Source organism: Necator americanus, chromosome I (genome assembly GCF_031761385.1).
Source record: "Necator americanus strain Aroian chromosome I, whole genome shotgun sequence".
In the NCBI taxonomy this organism is placed as follows: Eukaryota; Metazoa; Nematoda; class Chromadorea; order Rhabditida; family Ancylostomatidae; genus Necator; species Necator americanus.
Window position 1 is genome coordinate 7,991,937 of NC_087371.1, and position 25,035 is coordinate 8,016,971.

The 25,035-nt window shown below is 41.4% G+C and overlaps 3 protein-coding genes across 5 annotated transcripts; 2 read left to right on the forward strand and 1 right to left on the reverse strand.

Annotated features, from left to right (window-relative positions):
• Nucleotides 1-3,622: 3,622 nt before the first annotated feature.
• On the reverse strand, nt 3,623-11,180 carry RB195_004841 (uncharacterized protein; the record flags this gene model as incomplete). 3 transcript variants are annotated; one of them, XM_064182880.1, is made up of 14 exons in its annotated part: nt 3,623-3,656; nt 4,156-4,194; nt 4,265-4,273; nt 4,330-4,468; nt 5,571-5,673; nt 5,737-6,000; nt 6,066-6,175; nt 6,230-6,326; nt 6,379-6,515; nt 6,570-6,615; nt 7,877-7,978; nt 10,628-10,708; nt 11,012-11,025; nt 11,102-11,180. In XM_064182880.1, the coding sequence occupies 14 exons, from the start codon at nt 11,178-11,180 to the stop codon at nt 3,623-3,625; spliced, it is 1,254 nt and encodes a 417-aa protein (XP_064034146.1). The 3 variants fall into 3 exon arrangements, with proteins under 3 accessions (XP_064034146.1, XP_064034145.1, XP_064034147.1); XM_064182879.1 differs by lacking the exon at nt 7,877-7,978; XM_064182878.1 differs by lacking the exons at nt 11,012-11,025; nt 11,102-11,180 and adding an exon at nt 5,253-5,296 and having other exon boundaries at nt 4,156-4,273.
• Nucleotides 11,181-11,464: 284 nt separating this feature from the next.
• RB195_004842 (uncharacterized protein) lies at nt 11,465-15,312 on the forward strand (the record flags this gene model as incomplete). The annotated part of the gene is made up of 6 exons (XM_013450563.2): nt 11,465-11,644; nt 11,771-11,911; nt 14,048-14,264; nt 14,339-14,533; nt 14,715-14,803; nt 15,190-15,312. 6 exons carry the CDS (start codon nt 11,465-11,467, stop codon nt 15,310-15,312), a joined length of 945 nt encoding a protein of 314 aa, XP_013306017.2.
• Nucleotides 15,313-15,518: 206 nt separating this feature from the next.
• Nucleotides 15,519-24,142, forward strand: RB195_004843 (uncharacterized protein; the record flags this gene model as incomplete). The annotated part of the gene is made up of 19 exons (XM_013450562.2): nt 15,519-15,667; nt 15,763-15,882; nt 16,050-16,184; nt 16,244-16,379; nt 16,931-17,070; nt 18,391-18,541; nt 18,638-18,696; nt 18,750-18,894; nt 19,109-19,221; nt 19,283-19,423; nt 19,489-19,557; nt 19,624-19,774; nt 20,826-20,902; nt 21,020-21,142; nt 21,202-21,313; nt 21,382-21,528; nt 21,594-21,745; nt 21,802-21,913; nt 24,044-24,142. The coding sequence occupies 19 exons, from the start codon at nt 15,519-15,521 to the stop codon at nt 24,140-24,142; spliced, it is 2,331 nt and encodes a 776-aa protein (XP_013306016.2).
• Between the last annotated feature and the right edge of the window lie 893 nt (nt 24,143-25,035).

Sequence of the window (25,035 nt, forward strand, 5' to 3'; positions counted from 1 at the left end):
ACGTGACATGTAATCTGAAACTATTAAGAATTAAAGCGTTATTAGTTTCAGGTCTATCTTCCTTCCTTCTCTTAGTAGCTTTAGTCGAGATGTTCTCCCGTCAAGACTCTGGATCCTCACAACACTAACGCTTAGATTTTAGGGCACCGACTGACTAAGCTAACCACTTCCAGTAATGACTTGTGGATTGGTGAACTATCGCCTTCTCAAATGTTTTCAAATGGGAAAGCCACTTGTCACTAAAGGACTGTTTTTGTGCTCTATGGCCGTTTTGCGCTCGAAAATCTTAGCGCAATTGGAATGGCCTTAAATACTCCTCCTCCAACTACCTTTGCACCGCGCTCACGCTAGAAGCGACGCAGTGAGGCTAGCGGTTGTGATCGAGGTGGGTTCGTCGTTAACTCCACTCACATCTGCAATCCAGTCCGAGTCGTTCGCAACCGCCGACCTCTTTACCCCCAATCGCGCCCAGTTGCAGGTTGTTTTGACCCAACTACCCACATCGTTGTGCCCAAGCGCACGTCGAGTTATCCTATCCGATGACAACGGCCTTGTGAAAAGAGAGTATATCAGAAACAGCATATGATAGGTACTTCAACAAAGATCCAATTGTCCTCAACCTCCCATGCGACGTCAGCTTCTCCAGATACCGAATTCATCGAAATGGAAGAAAAAATCAAGCGTCTGTAACTAATCAAAGGAAGATTTGAAATTAAAGTGAAAACATGGCCTAAAAAGAGTGAATTCAGCGCAGAAATGGAAGACTTCATCGCGTCTGCACGATGCATGGTTCGACACAGCTTTACTCCAACCAACCTCTGTAGTCGATAAATTTGCTCTACGTTTGCATGCGAGGAGGAAACTACTGACACATCGCATTAGCCACTCTTAATAAAATGAAATCGGACGCATTGACAGATTGCGAAAGGATTGATCAACGCCAACCACCTCATCCTTCATTTTTTCGCGTACAGCTAGAACATGAGATTGATTTTTAGTTAGCAAGCAACTGATGAAAGATTTAGGTGGGTTTTCACCGGAATTACGGGAACCTTTCAAATTTGATTTAGGGATCTGACAGGAACCATCAACTCATCAACGAAGTTCACTCCATTTTCCCACATGTTTCAGACCACTACGATTATACTCATTGTAATTAAGAGAGAGGTCACCAGCATACATAGATACGGCTCATAAATGGAAGCTCTTGCCTGTTATCGTTCTTTCTGGTTTAAACGACAGCCGGTCTGTTGAAAGTCGACGTCGCTTGTAACCATGCCACCTATACGGAAACTGCAACGCCTACAGTATGACTCAAACTATCTCAGTTGTATGTGGTATACAATAAAGGTCTGTTGCCACCATCACATCCACTTACGTTTCAGAAGATGCTACCAAGACCACCTCCTTCTGGTTCTCGCTTAATATGTGCAACCTGAATACTCAAAGAGCAGGATTCTCCACTAAAATCTTCCACAATTTCGCAAACCGAAAGGATAACTATACGACTAATATAATTGGAGCATATAAGCACAAATTCAACGGCTGTGCCCAATCGACCGCGTAGTGCATTGCTACACCGCCAGAAACACAGAAACGGGAGATTTTAAAAAAATCAAAATATAGATGAGAAGCCACAAATTGAAAGCCGAATGAGGTGCTGGTATCTTGGATTGATACATAGCATTCTAAAACAATCAAAAAGTAAACGCAGAAAATAGTGATCAGTCTCTTTGTATACCATACGTCTTGAACTCGAAGCTCGACTACAAAACTTCAAAATTCGAGGCATGACTACAGAATCTTAACTTATAACATGACTCCTAACTACACAAACCACAGTGGCTCTGTGTACGTTTTTCAGACCGACACTACGCATATTTAAAAACTCGCCGGTAGAACACGCACCGTCGAGATGCTCCTCTGGAGACTCGTTCCCAAACTTTTCTAATCACCCGCAGAACAAATAAAAAGGACCTTGGATTGCAACTATGAATCTTTGTCACAGTTCGTCAAAGATAATTACAAACTTCAACTCTGATCTCATGAAAACTAATAAACAACGAAGTGACTAACCAATCTTCTTTGATGTGTCCACGCGCCTAATTTCAACTGGGGAACTTTTAAGCTTTGTGAACGCGTGTGTGGCCTATACACCGACTTTCAAAAGCAAGCCGAAGCATCAAGTCAGCTTTTTTATTTTCAACTTTAGACAACTAAGATACCAATTATCGACCAAGCAAACGGAGCAACTAAAAACTTGGCTGTATTTGGTGTTGCTGAACCATAAACTACACAGATGTTATGAGTTTCATCGCTGCGTTACACCTGTCAGGGAAAATAAAGTAATAAAATAACAAAACACCATTCTAAATGGAAATTCCACGTTTTGATTTCTGTAGTCATTTTAATGAGTTGAGTTATGCATAAATATACATATAAACGTATGTATCCCCATCACAAAAGTGAGGGATTCTTGCTGGTATATTCCAGTAAATACCTGCAGCAACAGCGCATCTTGTACAATGCAACAAAGCTGAGAAACTGAAGCGCAACACAGTACGTTTGAAATTGAACGATTGTCTGTGGCGATTGAGTGATCGGGGACGATTCTCTGTTGTGAACAACAAAAGAAAGAAAGAAATTCCCTTTTATGTTTCTTGCCTTTAAAAAACATCCAAACCAAAAAGTTCGTTTTCGTCGCCATTCCTCGTTTTCAGGTAGCTTTTTCCCATTGCAAATAAGTGGAAGGCCACATTTTCTTCCACCCGTTTACCTTGTAGCGTTACCATACTTTCCTGCTCCTTCCAATCACTAAAGTTCTCGTCAATTCTCTTATTTTCCGAAGAGGTATGTTAACAATATGTAGCACTTTCTACTCCTTCAATTTATGTTTATGTTGTTTTTTTTGCTAAGCTCTTGCGGGAATCCTCAAATTTGTGTTCTTTTTGTTTCTGATGCTTATAGAACCTCTTATCCTCATCCTTTCTTAACTATTTCTAAGCCATCAGTTGGAAAGTAGCAAAAAGAGAAGTAGTCGTCCTATTTGCTACCAGAATATAAACGCCTCAGGTTCAGTATGGTTTGTTTTGATGCTCTATTACCTAAACACAGCATTCGGGTGTATAAAATAACCCACATGTTGCAAAGCAGCTATAATAATAGCTATCTTGAAAACAAAGACTACCGACTACGTACAAAAAAAAAGCAATCTCTTCTTTTCCGAGAAAATCTAGAAGCAAAGAAGAAGCTTCTGAACTGAATTTAACCTTCTCCTACTCAACTGCTGATAAATTTCTATTATTGTGTCTTATGCATTTGCATTTATAATGTTTTTAAACCTACCTTTTTATCCATCTGCAAAAATTACTTGTATATTTTCACGAATATAACACAACACGTTTATTATTCACTTGATGGGTTTAAGAACAAACTGCAGTTCAATTACGTCGACCAAGAGATCCGATTACAAACAGGAAATTAGCCAAATACATTGTATTATGATAACAGACGATTTAACATGTTTTTTGATGAAGTTTGGAATTAATGAAAATAATTTAAGTGCTCGTCCGCTCGATGAAGTCGCCTGCAGCTAACTTAGCTCTTTATTTTTGGTGATTTTTTATTTCGTTATTTTAACATGGAGGTCACGGATCCTAAATAGGGAGCATTTTTATAAGTAATTTGCTTCAAATAACCTTTTACAAAATTTACAATGAAACGACGCGAGAGACGTCTCCATAAAAATATTCTGGCTATCTCGATCAAAACACATCTTAAAAAAATACTTTCGAAACCAGAAACCTTATAGAAACTTCTCCAATTTATTTCGTTGCATATGGGATAGAAAACAGTGCTTCAGAAAAATTACTCCCAAGCCAAAGTTTTTTTTTTGTTTGTTGCATTATATATCTTGCCATTGTGCTTGCACACTCTTTCATTTAAATACCCTTTTTCTTTAGATTTTAACACAACGCTTCCAAAAAAGTCACTTTAACTTAATTCTTACACCATATGCAACGGAATAACTGCGACTGATATAGGTGGCTATGGAAGGCGGAGCTTTTTGCACTTTTTGGACAAATCGAAGGACTCGACAGCTCGCTCCGCCCCAAAATCACCCTTAAAACATACACGCACATTGTAAACACACACCTGCAGAACGACGAGCACCGTGACGAAACAGTGTAGATGCTGATGGAGAAGATAACCGAAACAGAAAACGAAATATGAGACGTCGCGGCGGTATCATTACATTCAATACGGGCGGAACCTGCGAAAGTTTAAAGTTGAATGTGTAAAAACGTAAACAGAGTAACTGTCACGTACCCCCTGGGTCTTCCGCCTCCTGGTCCTCCACGACCACGGAATCCTCCACGCATACCTGCTCCACGGCCACCTCGCCCACGATCACCGAACCCCCCACGGCCACCTGAGCCGCTGAACGAGTTTTGCGGTTTATCGTTATCTGAAGTAAAGCATTGCAAATATAGGATTCAAGATGAGTAACGGGCTCATCTGAGGTGAACTGGAAACTGCAAGTTGCTTGAGAAGGCATAACGAAGACAAACTTACTCAACATTCCCAACTTAATATACTTAGCAACACAATATACTAGATGATTTCAAGAATAATCGAAGATGATACGTTCACGAAAAGCAAGGTCATATACATGGGCAACAGTCATGTCAAAGGACCTGATTTATAGTACAATAAACGATTATTGCGTTCGAAGCGATTCTAGCAGCATGCAGCTACGAACTATGATTGCAGCGCAGCTCGTGTTTACACACAAGCGTGGAGATGATCACGCGTTTCATAGGAGACAACTACAAGCCTTTCCTCAATACAACGCAACACTGCAAATTTTTGGGCTTCTGGTACACACAAAGAGGAATTTTGAGAACTTCGTCAACAGACTGCCACAGCATCTCTGATCAAATTCCTATTAAAAAATCAATGCAAGTGGTACTGAAATAGTTGTACATCGTGAGCGACGTTCATCGAACCAAATGAACAAAGACTGGTTCGAAGAAAGCTGTTCAACAAAGATACCCACAGTAGCCTTCTGCGATTAAAGAAAAATTGTGTATGAAACTTTCTTGTTATTTTCAAAAACTTAGATAACTCGCACATTACTTTAGATTTATTTATTTTTTATATATTTCTCATAGATTCAATCGCACTGCTAGCAAATTATATGCCAAAAGTTCAGGTTGTCACCCGAACATTGTATATTGATTCGAACTCACATCCTTTTCTAGGTGAATTGAATTCTCGCGGTTCGGGGTACCTCCTCAAATCCCCCATCGGAGGACTAGCATTTCAAAGAAATAATAATATTTTGGGAATATAAACACATTTCTGGAGACTTAGTCAATTTAAAATTGACAAATTAAATTTCTCATCTGTGTATGTTGGTTCGGAGTTTTCTTAGTCAAGACAACCCCAAATCAAACACCTTGTTGAAGCATCAGTATTTTGGGTGAAAACTCTGTGACCTCCCTTTATTCAGGGTTTATTGCACCTTTTTATTACATCAACATCACTTTTTAGAAACTGTCACGAACCGCCTTCATTGCCCCCATCCTTAGAACCATCACCACCTTCTGCTGCTTCGCCATTTCCATTTTCTCCTTCTTTAAGATGACCTGGAGTTGTGTCCTCACGAACCTGTAACATTATCGAACCTCTTTACCCTTTATTTCCAAAGATTTTAACCAGAAGGGAACCTACTGGCTGTAAAATACGGTTCAGCTCTTCTAGTACTCCAGCAACCCTTTTGTATGCGATGTGAGCTGGGGCAATGGTTTCTACTTTCACATGAAGGGGACCACCGTAATGGGCATATTGTGGATCACCCGAACTGAGCAATTCCTGTTCCTTGTTTCTGTCCTTGGTAGATCCACGACCCAAAACATAGATATGGCATTTGTACGTCTTCGCCATAGCTTGCAGTGATGCTCCTTTAGGTCCTAGTATTTTTCCCACGAAGTTGAACTAAAATAATTATGGACCCTATATCCATGGCTTCTAAGAGCAATGACCTATCAAAAATAACGTACTCTGGGATGGCGGAAATTTGGTATGAGAACCTTCTTTGTAACCTTAATTGGTTTCGGTATATCCACTTCAAGCCACTCAGGATCGATGTTGTTCTCTAGCTTATCAGATTCTAAACTTATTTTTGACAGGATTATCCCACTGTGTAATAAACAAAACTACATACCGGCAGCAAGAAGACGGCGAGCGTTCTTGAACTGCTCTCCATACTCTCCTGACGCATCAAACATTCCCAGTTCATTATGAATCTCACGAATTACAACCTGGAAATATTCCAAATCATTCAGCAGGGCAAAGAGCAGCCCATCAACGCACCTGAATCTCTGCGTCCAGAGGGCTTTGGGCGGCGTCAAAGCCTGGTCCACCGAAACCGCCTCCAGGGCCTCCGAATCCACCTCCAAAACCTCCGCCCGGGGGTCCACCACTACCGAATCCTCCTTGGCGACCTGGGCCTGAGATGTACATTTGAAGATATGAAATAGCAAAAATAAATGGTAAAAACAAACCACCAAATCCACCGCCACCTCCGCCATAGCCATCGTATGAATCGTACTGAAAACAGTAAATAACGCTAAAAAGCAGTTCTGTACAAAAAAATATTTACACTAGAAAAATTCTTCCCAAAACGGAAAATAAATATTTATGCTCTTCAGAATAGCAAATCCACCAGTCTTCGAGGATAACTGAGTAATTGAGTAACAAAGAATGACCACTTGATAACACATAACAATGCCTTCGTGATATCGGATCTACAGAAATTCAGTTTCTTCTGAATATTCTTGACACACTCCATCCTACACAACCATTTTCTTGATGAGTATCACGAATAAAACAGAGGAAGCCCGATTTTTTTTTGGAAAAGAAAGATCATAAAGTTTCAGAAGTTTTTTCTTCGGAAGTTTCAGAAGCACCAAGGTTCCAGTATTCCTGGTAAAATTTCACTGATTTACCAAAAAAAATGCGATGTTCGGCATTAGGGACTACACATCCTAGGTGAAAAAGTTTCTCTCTCTATTTGAAGGTTATTTATCGCTGAATTTTTGCTTAAGCGAATAGTGACTGCTCCTGATAAAAGTTTTGCACTTCCGAAGAGATACATAACTATCAAAGAAAAACGGAATTTCAGTAACGGACCCTCGTCTATATCTGAACGAAACAAGCAGCAAATTATCGTAAACATGTGCGGTGAAATTAGTTTAGACTTCATCTTGTTTTTACTCACGCTATCTGGAAAACTGAGGACTGAGGAAGCGTGAAAGCAATAAATCGTCTTTCAACAACCTCCTCGCCCCGTTAACTAATGGATTTTACCTTTACTTCCTGATGTTCTAACATTTATACTGATAACGCTTCTTCTCAATTTCATTAAGAAGCGAATCCAACTTAGAGCATGGAAAGTTTTAAGCGAATGAAACCTATTCACAAGAGAACTTTTTTTATTGTTCTCATATAAGTTTCATAGAATTAGCATCCTAAGTTCATTGAGGGCAGCCCTAGTGACCGATGAGCTTCCAATGATGTAGTGGTGGCCCTGCTACACCCCCAGCTGCACCTACTTGATATAAGTTCTTATAATATTAGGTTCATCATAAAAGCATCCCGATTGACCTCTTACTTAACTTCCATGGTGGAATGTAGAAAACAGATAGTCACATTACCGCTCTAGTTTTCCCGCCTCAATCTTATCCTCGGCAATGCACGAGCTAAATCATGTAGGAAAACAAAATGACCATCCATAGCTACCATCATTCACCTCGTCGAATTGTTGCAGTACCATATACAATAACGCCGAAATTCTAAGAAAAGTATTTACCCTATCTCTTGAGTCGGAAATCCGATGGTTTGCTTCGGAAATCCGATGGGAAGCGGCTTCGCCCATAGAGGATGTACTAGTTCGCATCATAGGCATTCTTGCCTGAATTGTTATAAACTGTATGACTCTGAAAACTTTGGTGACCAGGAATTGACGGCACGACCTTGCCCAACCTTCACTCAAAGATAAACCTCTATTTTCTATGAAGTGAACCACACATTTCTTTTCCAGCGCACTCTTATACGCTCCATTGTTGCTCCTCCGATGCAAGGTATACGTAAGTACTACTTGAGTAACTATTACAAATAGAAAGTAAAGAATAGTAGAGAACTTCATTAGATTGTGGTTGGATTTTTCAAAAGATCTGCATCGGTAGCAGATAACGTCCTCCCATTTTAACGTTTTCTAGTTTCTCTCTAATTTTCTCCACCAATTTTTTAATTTTATTTTTGAATGTATATCACACTCCTACTATGCTAAGGAAGGGGGCAACTCCGATAAGCCACTAATTCATCACAGGAGCGCATAGTTTGTTTCGGCGCATCATTAGAGCGCAATATCCTTTATCAGCTCAATAGAATGATTAAAGATTGCAGTCATATGCAGTGGTTAATCTGCAAACGTTACGCATATGATCCTTATATCCTTATTTTGTGATATTTCATAATCTGGAGGTTTTACTATATTGGTTTGTTGACGCCGTGAGTGTGTTGACTGTCCAGTCCTCCTCCATCGCAGAAGTGTTCGCGATTTCCATGGTTCTATTATCCTATTGTTACTATTATTATTAGTTAGTTGCATCGTAGGGAACACGGGATCACATAAGGCGATGTCTCACATCTTCTTGAAGATTATTAGAGGGGATGGGTGTGATCACGATCATACTCATAAATTCTCGTGCTACGTCTATTCGTAGAGAGACCACAACATCGTCAATTCAAGATGAGCGTCCTTAAAGTCATCGAATATATCTTAGGGCTACATTAACAAAGCGCGATCACGCTGCGAAACCAATTAGTGAGGCGGGAGGAATCCCTTGACTGGCACATCAGCGCCTAATCTTGGGAAGGAAAGCCTCCGAGTGCGTAGAGTATCCGACATGTCCACTGTACCAGAAGTGAGGGAGATTTGTAATTTGAAATGGGCCTTACATTGGTCAGCACATTACAAAAGTCATAAAACAGAAGGTGACTAGTCTTTTTTTTTACTAATAACACTGTTTACGAGCAAAACCAAAGCCCCAGTTGGGACGTTCTTAAAGGCATGACCCCACTCATATATAATGGACTTCTACCGAGAGGTCTTAAAAAAATTTGAAAGTTTTTTTTATTTAAGGAAAAAAGATCGTAGAATGTTCAAAAAGGTCATCTCAGTCGTCCATAAGTAAGGACTACTTTTTGTCCACTTAGAGATATAACAGATATCCTTCATAGGTCTCTTCCCCCTCCATTATACATATCTGCACAGTTTCTCGCATTCTCTTCGTTTTTATTTTTCTTTTTCACATTCTGTTCAGATAAATTCATAGTCTCTTCATTACAGAATTGCATTTTATACTGGTCATTACAGAATTCATTAGAGTCGTTTTTATATTGATACTGGTTATTAAGTTTGTTAGAAAGTACTTTGTAACCGCTGATAATATTTCATCATCCGTGAAGTTATAAAAATAATTACAGCATCTGCGAAGTTATAGGGAACACGGGATACAACATAAGGCCATTGTCTCACATCTTCTTGAAGATTATTAGTAGGGGATGGGTGTGATCATACGATCATACTCATAAATTATCCTTCCAACTTTTTACGTCTATTCGCAGAGAAACCACAACATCGTCAATTCGTGATGAGCGTCCTTAAAGTAATCGAGTATATCTTAGGGCTACAATAACAAAGCGCGATCACGCTGGGAAACCAATTAGTGAGGCAGGAGTCCCTTGACTGACATATCAGCGCCTAATCTTGGGAAGGAAAGCCTCCGAGTGTGTAGAGTATCCGACATGTCCACTGTACCAGAAATGAGGGAGATTTTTAATTTGAAATGGGCCTCACATTGGTCAGCACATTACAAGAGTCATAAAACAGAAGGTGACTCTTTTTTTTTACTAATAACACTGTTTACGAGCAAAACCAAAGCCCCATACCTTAAAGGCATCACCCCACTAATCTCGCGTGGTGTGGATTTTCCTTGGAGTATACCTATATCAGGTCGTAGATTATGAATGCAACAGTGGTTCCGTTCATCTTTCCCTACATCACTGTAAACAGACGGCTTCGGAGTGTTCTTTGCGACTCTACTGCAACGCGCCACCCTTGCGATCCGCCCCGCCTGCGATTCAAAAAAAAAAAATAAATTAAAACCCCCCAAAAAAAAAATTTTTTTATAAAAAAAAAGGAGGGGGGGGGGGGGCGAAAGGGTGGCGCGTTGCAACGGAGAACATCGTAAGGAACCGCATTCCGAAGCCGTCGGTTTACAGTGATGCAGGGAGAGATGAGCGGAACCACCCCTGTATTCATAATCTACTACCCGATATAGGTATACTCCAACGGAAGTACATACTACGCCAGATTCGTGGGGTGATGTCTTTAAGCTGTCTTTGAGAATCTACATATTTATGCTGCATTTCAGCGCAACCGGATAATCCTGTCAGCTCTACAAATTACAGGAAACAACAACTTCTAAACTGATGAAAAACGGAGTATCTTCTTTACCTTTACTCTGATTTATATTGTTGAAAGAAAATTTCTCACCCCTGGTCCTCCTCCGTATCCACCACCACCGCCATAACCGCCTCCACGACCGCCACCATAGTAATCGTCTCTTCCTGACATCTGGAATCATTTTGATATTTTGGGAGAAAGTGACAAGTGAGTCAATAAGAAATTAAAGTTTTGATAAGGATACAATCAGTGATGAGCCGAGTTATCAAACACAACGTACACAAGAGTTTTAGATTGCTTGGGAGCTAGGAGCTAGCAGAAATGAGACCAAATAGAAAAAGAAAACAGCAAAAACTCCGACAGATACTAAAGGTAGTTCAAAAAAATGAAAAATGTGGAGAGCATCCCGGATTAGATCCAGTCCTCTCTAGGTTCACCAAAACTACGATAGCAATGAGTTGATAGTTCTCTAACCTGATGACTACATCCTAACTACGTCGAATCAACGTAAGAGCATGCGTACAAACCACCACACACGATATTACCAACATAAATGAATGTTACCGGAAAGAACCAACGAGAACACCGCCACAAGAGCCGCACCGCGCAAGTCTGGCGGCGTGCACACTCCGTCTCTGCGCATATAGGTCCGAATCCGGCAGGCTGATTCTAACTATCTCGCAAACGGAGCCTGACCTTTCGATTGCAGCACGATAGAGGAGGCCTTGTTTCGTATTCCAGTTTATTTCCAAGTTGTCTCAGACTTCAGTCTTTTTCGTCAAGATATCTTCTTAAAGAGAGAAACGAAGGGACTACAAAGGCCTGAAGACAAGTCTGTTCCCTATACTCCGTCGGATCTATTCTCCAGGTTGACGCAGACAATTGAGGCTCTTTTTGAGAGGCAGTCAATTTCTTATCTAGCCTAGTATGTCGGAAGCCGTGGGAGAAGAAGAAGCGCCAAAAGAATTTGTCAAGAAAAAGTACGAACCAAAGAAGTTGCACACAAATGAAGTCGCGTCGTTGTTTGATCTGAAGAGTGAATACTTGAAGAAAAAGAATGACATTGTGCAAAGCGCTTCCGGCGAAATCTATCGCGGTGGAAGAAGTGTGAGTCGTTCTTTTCAATTTCTTAGAGGGAAGTTTATTTTGAGAGATTATTTTTACAGTCCAAAGAAGATTAAGTTTTGAACGGATTAGTTCTTCAAATTCTTTCCTTTCATTATAATTGTTTAGAATGTCTTGGCTATCAATAAAGAAGAAAAGATCTCAATTAAAAGAGAAGAACAAGAACGAAAAAGACGCATTAATGAAAGTGAGGCTGCTCTGCGAAAGGAGGAGGAAGAACGACTTGATCTAGTCAGGAAAAAGCTCAAGGTACATTCTTGCTGTTCACTGTTTGGATTTTGACTAGGAGACGTTACTTAATGCTTAAGCAAGTGCTACAGAACGAAATAACGTTTGCTACACACTTTAATTTTACTTTAATTTTTGGATTAGATCAGATTCTATTCACTTTGTTCAGTTTCTTATAATATTGTGCTACGGTAGTTCCTTGACTCGATTTTTAACGCGTCTTCCTTTCTACTTCTCCGAACAACTTTCCTGTTCTCTCGCTAAGCGAAGATTATGTCTTTTTCCTTTGATATTCTGTAGTCGATGGTGCAGAGCAGATAATTAATCCAATCACATACAATATGCAGGTCTTGTCCTTCTAATAATCAATCTGGTGTGTTATGTTACCGGTAAGCTGTGTTAATACCTCGTTGAGAAACGACAGCGACATATCTGTTTCTTTGGTTTTAGCGTAGTTCCAAAGCATCGATGAACTACTTCAAATAGGTAATTCATGTTCATGTCTACTTGGATCTCCCTAATTTGAGGGATATAAAAGTAAAGTAAAGTCACTGGCGTATCAATCCACTTGGGATGCGCCAACGCGTTTTACTGGAATTCGTAATCGATGAGGTTTTGGTACAATGACTTGCGGGGCCGTTTTTTGCTCCCAGTCAGTCTGGTATTTATGACCAGAGGGATGAAAGGCTTGGTTTGCACTGGGGCGGTTTCGAACCTTCGACCGTGTGGTTACAACGGACCTCTAACCGACTGCGCCACACCCGCCCACATTTGGGGGATATTGTCGCGGGAAATTGTGATGGTTCACAGCACCATGACCTCGAATAAACTAGACGCGGACTTAAAACGATTTTGTACCTACTGTTAGACGTATGTTCATCCACTATGCTGGTTGCGCACTACCTGCCTTTACTTTGCATGTACATAAATAGTATAGTACATACATAGTATCGTCGGTTCTTCCAGGAGACTTCAAACAGCCTCGCAAAGTTTTTCCAAGAGCAATTCGACAAATCCATGAAGAAAAATAAAATAAAAGCAGCGTTAGAAAATAAAGGAAATGGAGATATTTGCATTAAGCCGAGCTTGAATTTCTCAGTACAGTTACAGAAATGAACTTGTCGCAAAACTATCATGACTACATTTTTAATTACTGCCTACTAACGTGACAGAGACCTACTGGGAGGAAGAGAAGAAGTCTGTGTCTAAATGTCACTTTCAGAAGCATAGGATACAGTATTCAACATTAGCGCAAGTATTCTAGAAGGGCCAGCGGCTATTGCTATTCCTACAACATTAGATCTTTAGATTTGATGTGTAGCTGTACGCCTGATCGAGGCGACAGTGACAGAGGATCTCCTCAGGCTACGCTTCATGGCTAATTACGCTGGCGAGGCATAATCAGGGCGCAATCGAGGATCTTTGGGGTCAGCATGTCGCTGTTTCATCAAAAACCCTGGGGTCTTATGAATACCGTTGCAGGAAAGGTGGACTTGGTGTCCTCTCCGATAATAAAATTCCACTGTGCACGTTTGACGGAAGACAACATGCTGGCATTCGTTGTGTTCATGATTGTCTCTTAGGCCGAAGTTTTTTTTTTACTGAGGTGACCAGTGTTGTAAGTCCCTAATGAGGAAGCGGCACATTAAACTCACTTAAAAGCATTATACCACGAATCTGGGGTACTGGTATGGATTTCCGATGGCTGAAGACTATACGGGGTCATAGATTGCAGAAACCGGTGGGTTAACGTCCATTTCTTCCTAATTCCCGTAAAAAAATGGCCCCAAAGATGCGACGCGTGCACGTGGGTGGCGCGCTCCAATAGACTTCGAGCGTTCCGGGACGCGGTTTCCTACGACGACTTCGAGCGTTCCAAAACGCAGTTTTCTAGTATGAGTTCTATTGAAGCGCGCCGCATCTTCCGGGCTGTTTTCTACCGCAAGAAGTTAGCGTTATCCAACCCGTTTCTGCAATCTACGACCCCCTTTGGTCTTTAGCCATCGGAAATCCATGTCACCGCCATAGTAAGGTGAACAGGAAAGCTCCAAATGGTGACATTGAGAACACAGTGTACCATGTAAATTGTGTGTTGGAAGCTCAAAAAATAATCAAAGACTTTTTCTGATACGTGATGTGCCACATTTTTACTTTCAGGAAAAATCTGAGCTTTATGAGAAACTCTCCGAAGGCAAAGTCGTTCTCGAGCATAGCAATGGACTCGATGTCGAATTTCTCGTTGATTTCAATGCAAAAGTTGAGGAACATCGACAGAACCAGTTAAAATCAAATAACAATTACCACGAAGAGGAGCCGACTACGTCGGCTGATGTCCAACCCACACCTCTCGTCGAGCATTATGTGCCTGAGGAAGGTTAGCAAGTTCGCATCTTATGACCTCTTTTTTCTTTGAAATTTTGGTCCAATTTTGTGTTATCCCGTTTTTAGAAAAAAGAGTATATGGTGTCTCTCATATGAAGTTCTCGACGGATGAGGAGAAACGTCAAGCGCAAATCAAATCACTTTACAACATGACTGCGGAAACAGCGAAAATGAGAGCTAAAAACAAGTCTGAAGCTGATGAGAAGGCACGGGCCAAGAGAGAGAAACTGAATGCGCTGCGGAGACGGAAAGGTGTACCAGGTAGGATACTATATCCTTTCGAAGTGATCAAGAACGGAAATTGAGTTTTTGCCAACAGTAGAAGTGCTCCTGTCTTTGTGCAGTTCTTCCAGTTGTTCTTTAACCCTGTACAACTCTTCCATTCCTTCAGGACGGTTTTGTGTAAATTCCTTCAGATTTGTTCTATTTTTTTTCATTGCAGAAATCAGAACACCATCGCCTGAACCGGAGCCCGAAGAACCTGAACTGAATCTTGAGGAGATACCTCTTCCTATTGAGAAGCCCTTGAAAGTAAGTTCTTTAAACAACCACTCGAACGCTGGTCATTCTGGAAATGGTGTGCTATTTCCTCTTTCTTTGAGGTGTGAAAGAAATCAGTGTTTGGTTGTCACCTGTTGTAGTCGAGTCAAAACGTTCTGAGGGTCGGTGCTGTTGTGTAAGCGTGGGTGCTCGAAGCGGCGCAGTGGAGCTAGCGGTTGGGGTTTAGGTAGGACCACCGCTGATTTCACTCGGACTGCAACGATGAATGGCGAAAGCAGGGGTCTCGTACTATCCCAAAAGCTCCACGCGTTTATTCGAGCGAAGCCGCTTACGCGACTGCATAGACCTTTTGGTCACTTCGACACAACTATACCTTCTTGTTTATGTTTTGATATATTTCTGACATCTTCTTTTAGGATCGCGAACATAAAACTGTGCGAGAATGGGATCGAGGAAAAGGTCGTTACAACACTTGGATTCAGAAGCAGCGTGATGAACGCGACGAAGAATTCGCTCCACCTTCGTTTTACTATCAATAAGATGTCAATAAAAGTTAATTGATGTTGTCAACAGTGTTTACATCCCATCCAAGGAAGATGTTGAACTGCCCGCTTGTGAATATCTTAACCCGCCTTCAAATGTGTGGTTGATTCGTACTTGTGCAAACGCTGTTGGATGTAGACATTGTGTAGTTGGTTGTGGATGAAGACAGCCAAGAAGTACTGGACCTTGTTCACGTTTTCAGATGGCACCATTGGAAAGGTCGCCGACTCCAAATGTGCCCTGGCATCAGCTGGTGGCTCATGCAAGACTTCTAAGAGCTGAATTACGCTCATCGCTTTCATTGCCCTTCTCTAGGATGTCAATTGTAGAGACGAAAACTGGATGTAGATTGTGAGTGTCTCGGTTCTTGTACATACACGGGATCAGGCAACGAGGTTATTTCAGTCCTCACCTGCTTGAGCTCTATTCATTCACAACATTTTAAGATATGCCCTCGGGACGCCTGCCTCTTCATCTAACCAGACAGTGCTTTCCGCCGATATTCTTGCCAGTGGTGGACCTTCTAGTGTTGTTCTTGAGCCTATGTTCAGTCCAGATCAATTTAAGTAGGAACCTTCCGAACTTTGCGCTTTTGCTTTATGTTTTTGTTTTAAATTAGTGTATAGGGTTGATAAGGAAGGATCCGAGAAGTGAAACTTACATATTTCTTTGAAACTATTGAGGACTCTCAAAAATACGTTTCCTTTTCGCTTTCGATGTTTTTTTTTTCAAGAGTTGCCACTCCCAGCGTTGAATTCTCGTTGATGTGTGAGCGACAGCGGGCCACGGTGGTTAGTGGAATCACTGACTATATGGTCGACAGTAACGGCTCCAACCTAATGCTGACTACTGGTGAACAAGTGTTTCGGTGAGCTTTTCGATGAGACGGGTCACTCTTTTCTTTTACTTTGTAGGTTTTTTCTGTAGATATTCCAATGGTAACATCGTTCCCGTGGATATGGTAATCGGATCCAATAACTCGGAAACGGCTGGCGCTTTTGTATTCGACACGCAATTCTGTCCTTGTGATTCGAATCTGGTTTCATATGTGTTGAACAAGCAGGTGATCCTCTTTTATTTAGCATTTGCGAGAGAAGCCCAAACTTTGAGTTCAGAATAAATTTAGGTATATCCAGGTTACTATTTACCATTATTGGGACATTTTTTTTAACATTACTGCGAAGAAGGTATAGATTACAATCTTTCGAAGGAGGTAGGGGAATGGCGAAAGTTCCTGCTACGCCTGCGCAGTCGATACTTCGAAACCATCCTGGCCCAATCGAATCCTCTATCTTTCTGAGGGCAATACATTGACTGCAAGTTTATATGGGAAAAAAAACCCGACTTGATATGTAGTCTGACCTAGCGATTTCGAACCATCGATCGTGCAGCCATAGTCGAACCTCTTACCGAATGCGCCAGACTCATGAGTTCATAAATATCTCTAATGGTTCTGAATTGAAGTCAAACACGTTGCCACATCCTAAACGCTTGAGTCAACGCCAAACACTTTGTTTTTCATCTCTTTTCATATCTATCATGCATTTCTTGTCTTTTTGTTGGAAAGATTTTTCCGTGATTACTGTAATTAGTGTTTGTTCACGCCCATTTCAGATTCATATTGAGAAAAGCGGCACTTTAATATACCGAACAACAAGCGAAGACCCTAATATTTCCAATGGAGTCCCTGCATTCATTACACAGGAAGAACTGGACAGATTTCAAGCAGTGTGGTGGAGTCCAACTACGTCCAGGTGCGTGTTGTCAAGCATAAAAGTTATGTTACATTCGTTGAGAAAAAAAAAAACACCAAAACTTTACCACTCCCTCTTTGTCTTCATTGAATTTGGTTGACAGATTCACCATTTGTAGTAAAAACTTTATGTCATCAATCGGAGAGTGTGCCGGTAGGGACTTAAGGAAGTCTAGGACATCAATTTTGAGGTCGCTGAAGTTTGTAAATCTTTTGTAATTCAAATGATGCTTCTAGTTTTTGGGACGGATGAAGTCAAACAGCGCCAGTTATTGGACTTCATCCGTCCCAAAAACTAGAAGTGGATAAAGATTGGGATGGGTGCCCAATATGTAAATTGACTTTGTCTTGAAGGCACTGTTCAGGGAACTTTCGGAAGTTGGACTCTTTCCACTAGTATGCGTGATGAGGGACTTAGTTCGCAAATATCACAATAAAAACATTGGGTACAAATTCAAAGATCGTAGACATAAGGGCGCGAGAACTGGATTGGGAAGTTCGCCCATAGTAACCAGACAGTAAATCCATAATGCAATGGTAAGGGTGTAAAGAGTCCTCCCATATTTGATGCTTATTCATTCTTATCTGCTTCAATTATGATATGCGTCTGCCTATTCATTTTACCAGATTGCCTATTCATTTTACCAGTCGTATTATTGTCAATGCTGGACCTAGTCTAGTTTTATTGCATTATTTTATTTTATTTATTACATAGTATCCTTTTTAGGTAAACTGATGCTTCTGTTTTCTACACTTGTAGAAAGTGTCTTGCATTCTCGCTTTGATACTTGCAAGCTATTTCCATATCATACTTACTACTAGAAAGAAACCAGTGTCGAAAATTTCTTCAAACGCTATCTCTAAGCTCGCTGCACATGTACGACTTGAATTGTCTGTTTGAAGAGTCTGTCAACTTGCAATGACAATTGTTCATTGATAAACTACTAATAAGATATGCCATTTACCTCCACTATCGAAAAAGAGAAAGTATGTAGCGCGAAGTCTTGATTTCGCTATGGCATTCGTCATCATTGAGGAGAGAGGCAATCATAGGGAGCATGTTTCTTACCTTCACAAGACAGTTGGATCCAGCGGAAGGGAACTCTTTCTTTGTAATTATGACAGAAAAGCATCAGCTATGAACATGAAAATGTCTCTTCTCCGTCTATAGTATCTTCTGGATTCGCCTTCATAGAGTGGAGCAATGGAAAAGAAAAAGAAATCAAAACCATTATATTCTATCTGTGCTCTATCGTTCCTTTTTCCTAGCAGTTTTATTTTTGCTTGATATTTCCTTCAATAAACATTTTGCTTTGTTAAGGTTATTATACGAACGAGTAGATGAGAGAACTGTTCGCTCATTAATGTTCGTATGTCCTGGCCGAGAACCCGCGGCGCCAATGAAGTATCCTGTTGCCGGCAGTGAAAACCACAGCTCCCAATTGAGACTCATAATAATCGATGGAAACACAGTTAGTTGTTTTTTGTGTTTTGTCTATTTAACTGTAGAATAGTCCAAGAAAAGCTGATTTCATGTCTTTGACTGTGGTCTAAAAGTTCCGCTCAAGACTCGTTATCCCTGGGCTGAATATATCGCCAGAGCTGGTTTTCTCAACGACGGCAGAACGTAGGTTGCTTTAGATGCTTCTAATTGGAAGTAGGAATTATGTTGGATTTCAGAACATGGGTGCAAATTATGAATCGCACACAGTCGCAGGCTGCTTTGGTTCTATTACCAGAGTCGGAATTTGAGGGAGTCAACTCTTCGGGGCCTGTTCGGGAGGCTTGTGTCGTAAAAGATGAGGTTTCCAACGCTTGGATAAATGTGAGTCTTAATCTTATCTTATTTCGAGAGTTGAGGAGAAGCATTTAAACACTCAAAGGTTTTCTGTGAACCCCTCCTTTTACGTTTTCTTTCCGCACTTTATCGTGCTCTGGCTCGCCTTGAAGGGAGGGTAGTAGAGGTCTGGTGATCGATAACTTTAACATGAATACACTTGTGAAGCTTTCTTACCTCTAAGATTTAAGCTTTTTTGCAGACTCACAACTCCATTGTTCCTCTTGATGGATGCCCATCCTCAATAGAATTCATCTATGCCAGCGAACGGAACTCCAACTGTCATTTATACTTCATAAGTGCCCATATCGCTAAGTAAGCTAGTTTTATAACATATCTCACTAGTGACTAATCGTAATGGTGAACTCAAATTCAGCAATGAGTTAATAGAGCGCAAAGAACGTGTCGTCACCCAAGGCGAATTCTCCGTTTGCAAAGCAACAAGTGTTGTAATTGACAAGGGGCGACGTCTGGTCTACTACATAGCGAATGTTTCTACGCCTACCGAATGGAGCGTGTACGTCACAGGTTCATTACTTATGCAAAGTAAAAATTTCCAAGTTACTGTTTTTTTTGCTTTAGATGCGTATCAAGCTACGATGAAAATGTAAACGAAATGAGAAGACTAACTGAGAAGGGATTATCATTCAAGTGAGTAGCACAGTGTTACTTTTATGTGGTAGTCGGAATTTCCAGTGATTCTGAGGTTTTTTTTAGAGGTGAAAGAGCTTGTCATCACCTCACTCTGTTGCCGTCTACAGGATTCGCTTGTTGGATGACATCACTTAGTCAGCCACCTCAGTGCCGCTACTATTCACTAGTCTTTTCTGAAGATTCGATCCTCCCAAGAGCCACGCTTGTCGCACAGGTATGCTAGTTGTTACGGCCCTTCCCCTTTTTCTTTCCTTGCTCTCTCTTTCTCTTCCGGAGCCTTTCATACCCCCTGGTTGGCACGTAGGGTGGTTTCGAACCAACGATCGATCTTGCAGTCACTGCGGAACCTCTTACCAACTGCGCTACACCCACCGCAAAGTCTATTGCCATTGAAATTAGTCGATGATGCAACTTCCTCCACACGTGAATAACGAAATCTACTTAGCGTCTCATTCTATCTCTCATGTGAGTATGAAAGGCTGCTCCATTGGAAAAGCTGATCAGTATCGAACTTATAGCTGATCTCATTTCTGAACTCGTAGGCTGTACCTCGCGTTTTTCCTATTCGCTTGCTATTAATTGCTTGCAAACTACATACGTTACGATACGTCGTGAATCCTATTTATTACTAAGTAAGTGAGAAAAAAAGATTTAAAAAAACAACATTGAAGATTTCTCTCGAACACTCCCTTCAATTTAAAATTTCCTTGCTGCATCGTGCGTTACTTTTCTGAACAAAACCAAGATTGTTATCGATCCTTATTGTGGCTAACGTTTCGGCGTCGCCACCATCATCAAAACCTAGAAAATCGACGGCACGCGTAACTTATCCCCTCAACGCCTCATCATCCCAGAGGATTTGATATAGCAGATTACTCCAAAAACGACATAGTCTGCTGAATTTTCGGAACTAAACCTCGTTTCTGTTCATTCGCCATTTGTTCGTTTTCGATCAAGGCGCTGGCGGCGCTTGTGCCATCAGTAACCATCAAACCGCTGAGCAACGCCAAACCACCAATCCGCCACACTGCGCTGGCTGGGTTGTTGTGCTCTCCTCGCGGTGTAACTGTAGCAGTCGGGAAGGATACAAAGTAAAGAATGAGAAAAGCTTTGCAGTGACTTTATATCGAAGAATTTAGTTGTCATAGTATTCTCCCTTTGTTTTCTTTGTTGGATTCATCTTGATTCCAGAATTACTTTACGGAGGTTTTAATTTACCATATTTGTTCACTAATGTTTTAAAAAGGCCACAAACGCATTTCCAGATCGGCTTAGCTGGTTATAACTTACCAGCTACGGTACAAATCAATGACATCCCAGTCATTGTTGAATATCAGTCAAGGTTTGTCTTTTCTATTTACAATACTTTGTTTCGCCGAAGAGATCCAAAATACTCTCCTCACTTTTCAATGTGTTCACAGAATTTTGTTTTATTCTTAAGTTTTCTCTCTTTCTTTAGGGGGTTGAGACGCTACGCCATGGTGGTGCGACCTGCGAATTTCGAAGTAGGCCGTAGTTATCCTGTGCTTCATTACGTCTATGGAGGTCCAGGAATCCAGTTGGTGCGGAATGATTTTAGCACGTAAGCTCCTGCGTGAAATGTTGTGCATATTTGATAGTGATTGAGTTACGCGTATGCAGGTGGATCCCATTCCAAAAGTATACGAAACTAGGATTTGTGGTGGTGATGCTAGATGGTCGAGGCTCCAGCAACAGAGGGACGAACTTTGAATTCCCAATTTTTGGGAAACTTGTTCGTAACTTGTATCGGTATCTTAATCTTCCGAATCCATTTTTTTTCGCAGTTCTGAATTTCTCCAGGGACAATGCGAAGTTGAAGATCAGGTGGAAGGCCTGCAAGAAGTGGCCCAGATCATGGAGGGAATGCTGGATCTGAGCCGAGTGGTGGTCCAGGGATGGAGTTACGGTGGCTACATGTCGCTTCTTGCTCTGGCTAAGTACCCAAATGTAGTACCTAATTCCACTTATATGTTCTTTTTTCAATGTTCCGATAGTGATGTTGTCATTCCTAGGTTTTTCGTGCTGCCATTGCTGGGGGCGCAGTAACCGACTGGAGACTTTACGACACAGCCTACACGGAAAGATACTTGGGATACGGATCGGACCGAGAACCGTTCTATGAAGATTCTTCAGTGATTAAACACGTTGAAAAGCTGCCAGATCAGTAAGTGGGAAGTTTCAGATTGCAGAACAATAACCGTCTAATCTCGTTGTTTGCAGGCCTGGGCGACTACTTCTCGTTCATGGGCTTCTCGACGAGAATGTTCATTTCAGACACACTGAGGCTCTTATTGAACAACTAATAAAGGCCGGAAAGCCTTATCAGCTGCAGGTACATTTTACCTTAGCGATCCGATCGTTTGTGTAGCATAGTCGTGTCAAAACGACATGAAGCTCGGCGCGGTTACCTAAGCAGCTGCGCTCGAAGCGGTGCGGTGAATCGCAGCGGATGGGATCGAGAAGGGATCCTTGTTAGTCTAACAATCTCCAAGTCCTCTCTTCTTGAAACCTCGGCATTGGGAACTGTATTTGTTTTCTTGTCACACCAACGAAGGTTTGATCAAACTTTATTATTGGGCTGACGTTTCGACAACTTCTCCTTTATCAAAGGCCTGAAAATGGTTCGAAGTCTTTGATGCTATGCGTATTCCATTAAACTCTTCTTCTTTTCTTTCCAAGCCTCGATATCGTTTTAAGCACACTACTTAAGGACTCCAAAAAGAATATAAACTGACCAGTCTCACCGACTAGTGGGGCTGGTGAACCACGGCGTTCTTACAGATTGTCACCCAAAGCGAATGAGATCTACACACTGTGCAGTATTGTTAAAGGCAGCATACCACGAATCTGAGGTCGTGCGGATTTCAGGTGGGTATCCGTATACGGGTTCGCACATTACGGAGACGGGGGTAGTTCCGCTCATCTCTTCCTGCATCACTGCAAACAGCCGCCTTCCAGAATGCTGTTTTTTACGCCATCTATTGGAAAGCTCCACCCCTTGCGCCGCCTCCGCCCTGCGATTCGTCGAAAATCAATTCGGACTGCCCCGATAGGCAGTAAGGGACGCCATGCGTCCAAGGGTGGCGCGCTGCAATAGAAAGCATCGTGCAAAACAGTATTCAGGGGTTGGTTGCTTGCAGTGATTCAGGGAGAGATGAGCGGAACCACACCGGTCTCCATAATCTGCGACCCCGTATACGGATACTCCACCTGAAATCCGTACCACCCCAGATTCGTGATATGCTGCCTTTATTTACTGGTGTCTGGGTGTCTGGAAAGTGTTAAGGAAATGCATGTGGGGCAATCTTATAGTTTATAGATTGTTAACGGCATAAAGTCAATGGTAATTGATAAGCACTCATTTCTGTTACTCATGGATGGATTCCTGAAGGAAATCCAGAATGCTTCCATTACATTCACAGTAGATATTTCTTTCTCATGGGCTGATCTCGTTCACTTTATTTGAAGCTCATTTCGATTATGCTTCTCACTTCCACGTCTTTTACCAGCCAAATGTTCTTTGATACGCACGTGCACCATCCTTCGAGTTCCTCCTATATAGATGTCATTGTATGTCGGGCATTCTATCTGGTAGATTACTCCGATATTCGTGCAATCTCCAGTTTTACTTAATGCGCAAACAACGCAAGACTCTGATACGCATTGGCCGTCGTAGAGTCCATTACGATCCAACTGTTGCTTGATGCTGTCGTTGGGGATGTTCATTAATACAACATCATCTTGCAACTGTGCCCGCAAAAGAACACCGTTTATCGCAGAAGTTAAGTAATCAGAGAAGCGGGTGAAAGGGAGAATCTACCTTCACGTGGGGTCCTTACTGTTTCATTCCTTGTTCGATCTGGCGTGACCCTTTAAACCAGCTATGTTTATGGCTAGCTTCAGTGATTCCTCATATTTTTTATCTCCTGTGCACATTGGTGTAACTGTTCTGACCATACTGTGGACAGTTGCCTTTTTCATGCTAACAGGATGAGCCGAGGTTGCGTTTATCAGTGTTTTTTTTTTTAGCTTTTCTCGAACTTCGTAACACTCCGTGAGCTATAAAATGAATGTTCCCACGGCAGTTCTCTAACAATATCCAGACACCAGTACTTAAAGATACTACATAAGGCGTAGATCTCATTCGGCTTAGGTGACAATATGTAAGAACGCGGTGGTTCACCAACTCCAGTAGTCGGTGAGGTCTTCCTTTTGGAGTTCTTGTGTAGTGTACTTAGAACGATATCGAGGCTTGGCAAGGAGGGAGGTAGAGTTGATGGTATACGCATTGCATTAAACACCTCGAACCATTTTCAGGCCTTTGATAAAGGCGAAGTTGTTCCACCGCGCCGCATTGAACGCAACTGCTTACACAACCTCACCAAGCTTCATGTCGTTTTGATCCCATTATGTGTGTGGTTCATTTTTTGGAAGCACTGTGAGTTAATTATTTCTACTGTAGCTGTTTCCATCTGAACGGCATGGGATTCGCTCATCGGATGGTGCTGCCCATCTCGATGCTAGTATGCTGAACTTCATCCAACAAGCTCTCAAAGACTAGTCCTTTAGAAATAGAAAGGTGAAGCGGTCATCTACTTGAGCCGCGCTTAGTCATATCTGTATTGATTCCTGTGTGTTTGCACTACATAGCTGTTTAATCACAGCATTGTCCAGTAATATTTATTATTGACTTCTTTTGTTGTACGTAAGGTGCCACAGCATAGTTTGTGACCTCTTGCTGCCGCTAGGACTAGGTAAAACATTCTGCCGACGTCCTAGGAAACAGAAGTTTGTTTTGTATAGATACAATCGGCCTCGAACGCAGTGTCATCGTGACGCGTCACGTCCGGGCTTCGGCCCATTTCCATCGGGTTTGACAAGCCTTTCGGACCTTTTTCCTTAGTTATGATAGATTTTTGGTCATTTTTTAAAAAGATTTTTCTATACATTAGCGTATAGACGGGATTCTCTTAGTCTTAGTAAAATCTTTTTCCATTAGTTTTATCGCTTGGTTCGCTGTTAGCGCAACTTTAAAACAGATTTGGAGGAGTTGAATTTTTGTTCCATTTTTCTTTGTCTGTGACTGAGCATGATTAGCGTTCCTCATAAACGTTGTTGTGGCAGAATCCCAAAATCCGAATAAAAAGAGCTAATCATGCACAGTTGCCGAAAAAGTGTGTACAATTTTCTACTTCCAGCAAATTAGAGTCGTAAAGTAGATGCTATGAAAAAAAAAAAAGATTGAATTACAAGAATTAAAAGAACGAACAAGAACGAACGAATTACAAGACTAATGGAAAAGGCCTTTTGAGAAGACTACGTAATCTTATTTATACACTATTACACGAGAAAAAAGCAAAGTACTACCAAAAACAAGAAAAAAAGGACTCTCAGGAGGTCTTCGTTGAAGTAGGCTAGCTTCTTTAACAGATGCAACATATCATGCCGACACAA